The sequence below is a fragment of the Callorhinus ursinus genome, unplaced genomic scaffold, assembly GCF_003265705.2.
Source record: "Callorhinus ursinus isolate GAN/ISIS: 27379988/994484 unplaced genomic scaffold, GSC_fseal_2.0 scaffold24, whole genome shotgun sequence".
NCBI classification, from domain to species: domain Eukaryota; kingdom Metazoa; phylum Chordata; class Mammalia; order Carnivora; family Otariidae; genus Callorhinus; species Callorhinus ursinus.
Genome location: NW_027397086.1, coordinates 8,532,414 through 8,543,072, shown reverse-complemented (window position 1 = coordinate 8,543,072; position 10,659 = coordinate 8,532,414). Strand labels below are relative to the sequence as shown.

The 10,659-nt window shown below is 40.1% G+C and overlaps 1 protein-coding gene and 1 pseudogene across 1 annotated transcript; one reads left to right on the top strand and one right to left on the bottom strand.

The window, feature by feature from the left end:
- Positions 1–7,515: 7,515 nt before the first annotated feature.
- On the bottom strand, positions 7,516–7,785 carry LOC112836659 (mitochondrial import inner membrane translocase subunit Tim9-like; annotated as a pseudogene).
- Positions 7,786–8,722: 937 nt separating this feature from the next.
- Positions 8,723–9,747, top strand: LOC112836593 (olfactory receptor 1L4). The gene has a single exon (XM_025888461.1). The coding sequence runs from the start codon at positions 8,815–8,817 to the stop codon at positions 9,745–9,747; it is 933 nt and encodes a 310-aa protein (XP_025744246.1). The 5' UTR covers positions 8,723–8,814.
- Positions 9,748–10,659: the final 912 nt, after the last annotated feature.

Genomic DNA, 10,659 nt, shown 5'->3' with positions numbered 1-10,659 from the left:
AGCCCCTTAAAAAAGAGTACACAGCCAACGGCATCTAGGGACAGTAAAATCAGCCATCTAATTTTATAGTTCTCTCCACTGTTATCTCTTTGTGTTAGCTTCAAGCCTTGGCAGACACAGCCTTGAGCATTGTGTGTTTTGAAAAATAATGAGAGAGGATCTAATCAAATTTTGCAGTGAAACAAAATCAGAGGGAACAGCAGTAGCAGAGATAAGCTCGCAGGAGGACAAGCAAGGATAGTCCGTCTTGAGCATGGGGGCATGGCCCAGGACAGCTGACTTTTCCTTTTAAGTTTTTATCTTGATTCCAGTTAGTTAACATACAGTGTTATATTAGCTTCAGGTGTACAATAGACTAATTCAACACTTCCATATATCACCCTGTGAAAGCCGAGTTTTCAAAGGAGAAGCAACTCTCCTGAAGGATGAAGAAGAACTTGTACACATTCAGGTTATATATGTTCTATCCCTAAGATTCAAGCAAAGCTCTCATTCCATGCCACAAATATAGAACAATGCTGTTCTTCTCCCTCTTAAAAAATGAGTAAAATTGACATTACTCCATGTTAATTCTGTATAATTACATATCATGACAAACCACTTAGAAAACACGGGCTGTCACCAAGGGGACACTTTGAAGGATGTAGATCAGAGAAGTAACCAAATAATTACAAAGTTGTTCCTAATTTATATAGATCATTCTGGTCGCCAGATGGGGTTGTGATGGAAAGCTTCCATTTGTCCATTTACCCGTCTCTCCACCATTGGCCACCCTGCTCTGTGCTCCCTGAGGCTGAGATATGTATCAAAAGATTCTTTTTCAAAAACTTAGCAGTAAAAAAATAAACAACCCTAATAAAGTTAGACAAGGACTTTAAAGGCACCTCACCAAAGAAGATACAGATAGAAAATAAGCAAAGGAAACATGTCATCAGGGAAATGCAAAATAAAACCACAGTATGATACCACAACACATCCATTAGAATGGCCAAAATTCAAAACAGTGATAATACCAAATGGTGACAAAAATGTAGACCAACAAGAATTCTCATTCATTACTGGTGGAAGTTCAAAATGTACAGTCTGGCAGTTTCTTACAGAACTAAACATACTCTTACTATATGATCCAGCAAACACACTCCTTGGTATTAACCTAAAGGAGTTGAACACTTATATCCACACAAAACCCTACATATGGATGTTGGTAGTACCTTTATTCACAACTGCCAAACTTGGAAGCACCAAGTATGATGTTGCTACTGTTCTTCTTTCAGTAAGTGAGTGGATAAATAAACAGTGATATATCCAGACATTTAAATATTACTCAGTACAAAAAAAGAGCTATTAAGACTGGAAAACACATGGAGAAAACTTAAATGCATATTACTAAATGAAAGAAGCCAATCTGATATGGTATATATACACAATGGAATATTATGCAGCCCTCAAAAGGAATGAGATCTTGCCATTTGCAACGATGTGGATGGAAGTGGAGGGTGTTATGCTGAGCGAAATAAGTCAATCAGAGAAAGATATGTATCATATGACCTCACAGATATGAGGAATTCTTAATCTCAGGAAACAAACTGAGGGTTGCTGGAGTGGTGGGGGGTGGGAGGGATGGGGCGGCTGGGTGATAGACATTGGGGAGGGTATGTGCTATGGTGAGCACTGTGAATTGTGCAAGACTGTTGAATCACAGATCTGTACCTCTGAAACAAATAATGCAATATATGTTAAGAAAAAAAAGAAGAAGATAGCAGGACGGGAAGAATGAAGGGGAGTAAATCGGAGGGGGAGATGAACCATTAGAGACGATGGACTCTGAAAAACAAACTGAGGGTTCTAGAGGGGAGGGGGTGGGGGGATGGGTTAGCCTGGTGATGGGTATTAAAGACGGCGCGTTCTGCGTGGAGCACTGGGTGTTATGCACAAACAATGACTCAAGGAACACTACATCAAAAACTACTGATGTAATGTATGGTGATTAACATAATTTTAAAAATTTAAAGAAAAAAAAAGAAGCCAATCTCAAAAAGCTACATGCTATAGGATTCCAATATATGGCATTCTGGAAAAGGAAAAACTATGGAGACAGTAAAAGATGGGTGGATGCCAGGGCGTAGATGGGAGGGAGGGATGAACAGGTGGAACACCAAGGACTTTAGGGCCAGTGAAATTATTCTCTATGATACTATAATGTTGTCAATAGACATTTGTCAAAATGTACAACACCAAGAGTGAACCCTAATGTAAACTATGGATTTGAGTGATGATGATGTGTCAGTGGGGTTCATCAATTATGACAAGTGTAGCATTCTAGTGGGGATGTTGATAATCGGGGGGTTTGGTGCATGTGTGGGGGCTGTGGCTATGTGGGAACTCTCTGGACCATGTGATCACTTTTGCTGTGAACTTATAACTGCTCTAAAAAAAATCAAGACTATTAAAGGGAAAAAATAGAAAATAAAGAAAATAAAGTTGTGATTGCTAAGCATTTATAGATGAGGACAATGTGCTTTAGTGAAGCTAAACAACTTGCCCAAGTTCCCCCATTTAGTAATTAGTGAAACTGGGATGTCTGCTTTAAGAAACTGAAGCAATAAAATGTTTAAGAAAGGCAAACAAAAACCACACACACACACACACACACACACACACACACACACACACACCACACACACACACACAAAATGAAGCTCAAAAAAGTTAAGTATTGCAAAAGCTCACACAGCCTGTAGGAGACAGAGCCAGCAACTGAATCTATTCCAACTGGCTCCAGAACCCGTATCTTAATCCCTTCCCCGGAACACTACACCTGCACCTAGATGGAGTCATGCCTGCAGACACAGAACTTCAGACATGTCAGATGCCATCACCTCTCCTTCCGGGTAGGCACACATAAGCCGACACACAGACATGCACAAGGAGCACATGCAAAAACAGAGAGCATGCATGTGTGTGTGAACTCACATGTTTATGTACATACTTCACATACATGTGCATGAAAACCTCCACCCCTGTTGCTGCATGGCCCTAATTCCCTTCCTGGGGATATGAGGCTACACCTCTAGAGCCCAGTTTCCCCAAGGCTCAGAGCATAGAGCTCAGTGAGGACATCAGTAATGATGTTCTCTCCTGGGAAGACCACAGGGCCAAGGCCCCCAGGGCTCTGGCATTCACAGAGGACAGGCCCCTGGGTCTCCCTTTCCATCACCAACACCCATTGTAGGTAAAGAGAAGAGACAGCACTTTTCTGAAAGTAGATCTGCACTTGCCCTGGCCTGCTCCCTCACAGATTCAGAGCCTGATCTCAACTCCCTGGCAGGCCCCCTAGCCTGGTCAGGATCCTGAATCTCCTCTGTCAGGCCCACAGGTAGGCAGGCTGAGGGCTCTTTGGGAACAGAGACTGGGGATCAACCTCTTCATATGATCTTCTTCCCTTTCCCTTATCCTATCTTCTCTCTATCTCAAAGATAGGAGACAAAGGAACGAGAAAGCTAGCATAATGCAGGGGATAAGAGCACATATTCTCAAGCTGGACTCTACCTTCTAGCTGTGTGGACTTAGGCAAGTCACTTCAGTTCCTTGTGCCTTGCTTTCATTATCTGTAAAATGGGTTGTTGTGAAGAACTAACTGACTTAATGTATGTAGAATTCCTAGAGCAGTATCTGGTACACATAAGCACTGTGTCATTGCTATTGTATTACCCTGACTGAGGATATCCCCGGGAAGGGCTGCAATGAAGTAGGTGTCTCCCATAGGAGACATCTGGGTGAGGCACTACCAGCTCAGCAGAGGGACACAAGAGACTGGGTTTCTGCAAAAGTCCCACTCTAAGCACTTCTGGTCCATCATATGGATACCAAAGACAATTATTTACAAAATAGGAATGAAACGGACAGAAGACAATTATTTACAAAAAAGGAATTCCAGGGGGCATATTTCCAATGTCCACTTGCCTTGGAATCTAGAATTTAACAGCTGGAAATGGCTGGGTAAAATTCTAATCTGACATAGGAGTGAACACTAGGCATGAAGGAGAGATTTTGGAGAACTGAAAAGAGAAGAACCATGCCTGGAAAGAGCCCTGTGGGATCCCTAAGCAGACATATCTGTATACAAAGTTAAATATGGAAGGAATTCCTCACTCCATTCCTATAATCTCGCTTCAGAAGGCAACTACATACACATAAACACACACACACCACAACAAACACAAATATAAAGGAGATATACTTCTTTGCAGAAAATGGAATTATTCTATATGCACTGCTCTGCAACTTGCTTTTATCACTTAACAAAATGTCATGGACAGAGTATCACCTTGAAAATACAGCTTAGCAATCAGTCCCTTCTACTCTGCCATCAGACTGCTTGAATTAAAATCCCAACTCTACCACTTACTAACTGTGGGATCTGGTAAATTACTTTGCTAAATTCTATTTTTTTATTGAAAATAAGGGTATTATGCTAAGCAAAATAACTCAGTGAGAGAAAGACAAATACAATATGATTTCACTCATATGTGGAATTTAAGAAACAAAACAGCTGAACATAGGGGAAGGGAAGGAAAAAGAAAATAAGACTAAAATTGAGAGGAAGGCAAACCATAAGAGATGCTGAACTCTAGGAAACAAACTGAGGGTTGCTGGAGGGGAGGTAGATAGGGTATGGGGTAACTGAGTGATGGGCAGTAAGGAGGACACTTGATGTAACGAGTGCTGGGTGTTAATATGCAACTGATGAATCACTAAATTCTACCTCTGAAACTAATAAAAAATGAAAAGAAAAGAAGGATAATAATGGTACCTATCTAGGATTTGGGGAAAATAAAATCATAAAATACATGAAAAGCACTTACCTCAGGGTGGAATATACTGAGTACTAATAAACATTGACTATCATTAGCCATCTTATTTCGTTAGAGGATGGGTGCTATTGAGTAATGAGAAAGCACTATTACTTGTTTTAGTAATTTGTGGATATTTAGGTTGTTTCCTCTGTTGGTTTTGTTTGTTCTTTTCTTTTAATCTGGTATTACAAGCAATGCTACAAATATGTGTGTATGTATCTTTGTGCTACACATAAATATTTTTAAAGGATGGATTTTTATGAGTGGAATTACTGGACAAAGAGATGCAGATTTTTTATTCTGACAGAGACTGCCAAAAAGCCTATACTGATTATCCTCTCATCACCAGTGTATATGAGGATTTTTTTCCTTTTGAATATTGCCAAAAAAATTTGACAATCCAATGAGTAAAAATTGTGTTTCAGTCTAATTTACATTTTTTGATTACCAACTAGTTTGGTACGTTTTCTTTGGTATATGTACTGTAGATATTTTGAGTCAATAGTTAATATTTTAGTTTTACTTATGATCTCTTTTGGTGTCATTTTCACATTTTTGAGTACAGTGTTTTGTCATTCTTGCCTCTACATTTTTTTCTCAATCGGAATGGCATCCACATCTTGAGACCATATAGATATGCCCTTTATTTTTGGCTAATACTTTATGATTTGGATTTTTTACTTCTAGTTTGTTCATATGGATTTTGTTTCTGTGTGGGTTAGAAAAAAATCTAGCCTTATTTTTTACAAAGGTTTTGCATGTCTATTAAGATCCATATACATGTATAAATATAGGCATATAGCATTCTTTATGTTGGTTCATTAATTGGTTTTTCTCTCTGTGTACGATTATCGTATTTTTTTTCATTATTACATACTTTGATTTTGGGTTAGAAAAACTCTGTTGGGGCGCCTGGGTGGCTCAGTCAGTTGAGCATCCAACTTTTGATTTAGGCTCATGTCATGATCTCAGGGTCGTGAGATTGAGCCCTACATCAGGCTTAGTGCTGGGCATGGAGCCTGCTTAAGATTCTCTTTCTCCCTCTCCCTCTGCCCCTCCCCCACTCTCTCTCACTCTCTAAAGAAAAGAAAAACGCTGTCATTCTAATTTTTTTTTTCAAAATTGTCTTTCCCAGGCTATTTACTCCTCTAGATGAATTTTAGAATGACCTTCTCAAGTCCTATTAAAAATGTCCTTGGGAGGGCACCTGGGTGGCTCAGTCGGTTAAGCGTCTGCCTTTGGCTCGGGTCATGATCCCAGAGTCCTGGGATTGAGCCCCGCATCGGGCTCCCTCCTCAGCAGGTAGCCTGTTTCTCCCTTTCCTCACTGGCTCGTGCTCTTGCTATCTCTGTCACTATCTCTGCCTCCCTCTCTCAAATAAATAAATAAAATCTTTTTTAAAATGCCCTTGAGTAAAGAAATGCTCTTGGGGTATTATCATAGGTGCACTAAATTTTATTAATTCTAGAAGAATTTTCTTACAGCCTTATTGAGATATAATTGACATATATAACACTGTGTTAGTTAAAGGTCTACAACATGATGATTTGATACATGTTGTGCAATGATTCCCACAGTATGGTTAGTTAATATCTCCTTCACCTCACATAATTACCATGTCTGGTTCTTTTACAAGAACATTTAAGAACGACTCTCTCAAACTGAATGTGGGTCAGGAGGGGCTGGGAGAGTGGGGGAATCGGGGAGATGCTTAAAGGTACAAACTCGCAACCAGTAAATGAATAAATCCTGGAGATTTAACATGCAGCATAATGATTACAGACAACAATAATGAATTATATATAAACCTCTCAGTTTCTAAGAGTGGTAGATTTTAATTGTTCCCATCACAAAAAAGAAATGACAATTACGTGGTGTGATAGAGGTGATGGTTAATGCTATGCTGGTAATCATACTGCAACTTAAATGCATCAAATGAACACATTTTACAGCTTAAGTTTACACAATGTCATATATCAATTATATCTCAATTAAAATAAATAATAAATATCTACTGTCTCAGCAAATATCAAGTATATAAAACAATATTACTAACTTTTGTCACCACACTTTACATTAGATTTCCAGAACTTACTGACGTTACAAATGGAAATTTGTACCTTCTGTTCGACATGTCCCCATTTCTCTAATCCTAGCCTCTGGCAACCACCACTGTACTACTCTCTGTTTCTATGAATTCATCTTTTTTAGATTCAGCAATAAAAAGAAGGAAATCCTGCCAATTACAACTTGGATGGAACTTGTGGGCATCAAGCTAAACAGAGAAAGACAGCTACTGTCTAATATCACTTACATGTGCAATCTGAGAATTGGCACTTTAAATTGAATCTTCCCTTTATAGAAGTACAGTATCTCCATTTATTCAGACATCCTTTTGTGTTCTGTTACACTTTCTTCAGAGAGATCGTTCTCATCTCTTTTTACTTTTTTCTATCAGATTTATTGCTAAATAGTTTTTACACTTTTTTTGGAAGAAACTGGTTTGATTGTTTAAGATTTTTATTTATTTGAGAGAGAGAGAATGTGCGAGTGGGGAGGGGCAGAGGGGGAAGGAGGAAGAATCTAGCAGATGAATCCTGTTTTTCATCACAACAACTGCTGGCATTCTTTCATCAAAAGTCCACCCATCAGGATTTCTCTATCCTGATTGGCCAAGGGGTCCTGCTTTGGTTGCCAGGGCCTCCTTCAGCTAAATATGATATTCCTGAAATCTCATGGATATACTTTGTGTCATTTTTAAATATTTCTGTTAGCCATGTTCTGAACAGGTGGTCTCCTCAGGTTTTACTTCTCTTGTTGTGAAGTCTTAAACAGAGTTCAAATAGCAGGTTTCTGTAAGTTGACTGTAGGTTCCAAGAAATTCCTTAAACTGTTTGGTCTGATCAGATTCTGGTATTTGTGCTGCCATATGCTTTTGATATGTTTATACCTTTCCTGATGCATGACTTTCCTTGTTGTTCTGGAAAATTAGTTCTCCAACCTTTGCTTGAATGTCTCCACTGAGGCCTGATTTCTTACTGGAGCATAAACTCTCACATCCTACACCAGTGTGAGGCAGGGGGGCTGCACTATCAGTAGATGTAGGGACAGAGGGTCTGGATCAGGGCAGGCACTGCAGTAACTGGAGGGTTAGACCTTCTTGCCATTGCCAATTGAAACCTTTTACTCTGTTACATTTTTCTACTATAGGATAATATTTATATTTGCATGGTATCTTATATCTGGCCACTGTGAGAAATCTTTATAGGTTTAAAAATTCTCAGATGAGTACCTTGGATTTTTTTTAGATAGCCAAACAAGCCAACTAAAAATAATGACAAAATAAATGTTATGCCTATTTCATTAATTTTGTTTTTTCACTGGCTTACACTACCATCTGAGCACTATAGTTTAATAGTGGTAACAGAAGCCATCCTTGCCTTGTCTTTTCCCTAACTGGTGGAATGGGATGTTTACATTCAAAGTTTTCTATTCTGGTAAGTATAAATGTTTAGAATGAGAGCTTCATAGTTTTTTAGTCAAAATAGCTCATGTATATAAAGCCATCCCCTGGACGAAGAAGAAAAAAAAAAATCTAAGGAGTTGCTCAAGGAATGACCTAAAAAGAATATTTAGAAAGAGAACTGAGAAAACTCAAACAAATCACACTAACAGAATTTCCAAAAAAAAAAAAAAAAAAAAAAAAGAATTACCTAAGGACACATGGGAAAATATTAGTTTCTCATGTAGAAAGCATCTTGGAATTTTCTTATTTTTCTCTTACTAGATCTTACTCCCTCTTTCTCTAGAATGCCTTGAAGTAAATACTCTTTAAAATGAGAAGAAATATCAATGGGCTTTTTTATAACCTGGAGATTAGGGAAGAAGCTGACTTGATGAAATTGCCCTTCACATCTCTCCAACTGCTTCTCCACACCCTGCCCACAAAGGCACAGACATGGAGACAAAGAACTACAGCAGCAACTCAGGCTTTATCCTCCTGGGCATCTCTTCCAACCCTCAGCTACAGAAACCACTCTTTGCCATCTTCCTCATCATGTACATGGTCACTGTCATGGGCAATGTACTCATCACCCTGGCCATCCACTCTGACTCCCGACTCCATACCCCTATGTACTTTTTCCTCAGCAACCTGTCCTTCATGGATATCTGCTTCACAACGGTCATTGCGCCCAAGATGCTGGCAAATTTACTATCAGAGACCAAGGCTATCTCCTTTGTGGGATGCCTGGTCCAGATGTACTTCTTCATGGCCTTTGCAAATACTGACAGTTACCTGCTGGCCTCTATGGCCATAGACCGGCTGGTAGCCATCTGCAACCCTTTCCACTATGATATGGTCATGAATCCACGGAGTTGCCTCCTCATGCTGCTGGGGTCCTGCACCATCTCCCACCTGCACTCCCTGCTCCGGGTGCTACTCATGTCCCGCCTACCCTTCTGTGCCTCCCATGTCATTAAGCACTTCTTTTGTGATACCCAGCCTGTGCTAAAGCTATCTTGCTCTGACACATCCTCCAGCCAGACAGTAGTCATGACCGAGACCCTGGCTGTCATCATGACCCCCTTCCTGTGCATCCTCTTCTCCTACCTGCGAATCATCATCACTGTGCTCAGAATTCCCTCTGCAGCTGGCAAGTGGAAGGCCTTCTCTACCTGTGGCTCCCACCTCACTGTAGTGGCCTTGTTCTATGGGAGTGTCATCTATGTCTATTTTAGGCCCCTGTCCATGTACTCAGTGGTGAAGGACCGGGTAGCCACAGTCGTGTACACAGTAGTGACACCCATGCTGAACCCCTTTATCTATAGCCTGAGGAACAAAGATATGAAGAGGGGTTTGAGAAAATTAAGGGATGGAATTCACTCATAGAAAGAACATATAGATGGAACACCTTAATTGGGAGATGACCTAAGAGGTGATCACATTATCTTTCCCTCCTACCCACTTTTCACATGGCACCCAAACAGGTTGAAGAAGGTAGTGATGGAAAGCAATAAGAGCCCTAACCTAGAAGCTAGAACACTTGCTTTCTATCAGACCTTGACCGATTACATGTACAATCCCAGGCCAAGTGCTGCTAGGAATCCACATTTCAGGAAAACTCTTTCTGCCACCTATATAAATAAAGTTATCTTGAAGTGTAATAAAGCTATCTCCAAATACCTCCTCCATGGGTTTGACTTTGGGTAATACTCAAGAAAGTACAAAGTCCTTCTTGGTTTTGAGTGTAAGAAGTTACATGACTTCAGTAGGGAATTGGGAAAGACTTCTTGGAATAATGACCTAAGGTTATCCTAAAGGATGGATTGATTTTGACAGATCAAAGTTCAGTACAGCAGGAAATGGGCAGAACATTCCAAATACTGGGACCCACACAAAGAGGAAGAAGCAAGAAACACTGGAATGTGTTTGAGGGACAGTGGAGAGCCCTGTGAGGCTTGTTCAGTTTGAGAACAGAGACAATAAGGCTGGAAAGATGGAAGAATCTACAAAGCAGATGCAGTGTCCGCCCCAACACCAAGGTGTCATCACAGTGAATTCTCAGCACTTGACTTCTTTTTCCTTCCCCCTTCCTTCTGCCTTTGTCCACATGGCCATGATCCTCACTGAAATGCCCTTTATATCCTGGAAAAAAGCAATGCATGTCAGTCAAGATAAGCTAGGTTGTGCTGAGGAAACAAACAATGTTAAAATCATTGGACCTTGAAACCAAAGATTTATTTCATATTGACACTGCATGTTCACCATTGAAAAGCATAGAGTGCGGCGGGGGGGGGGGGG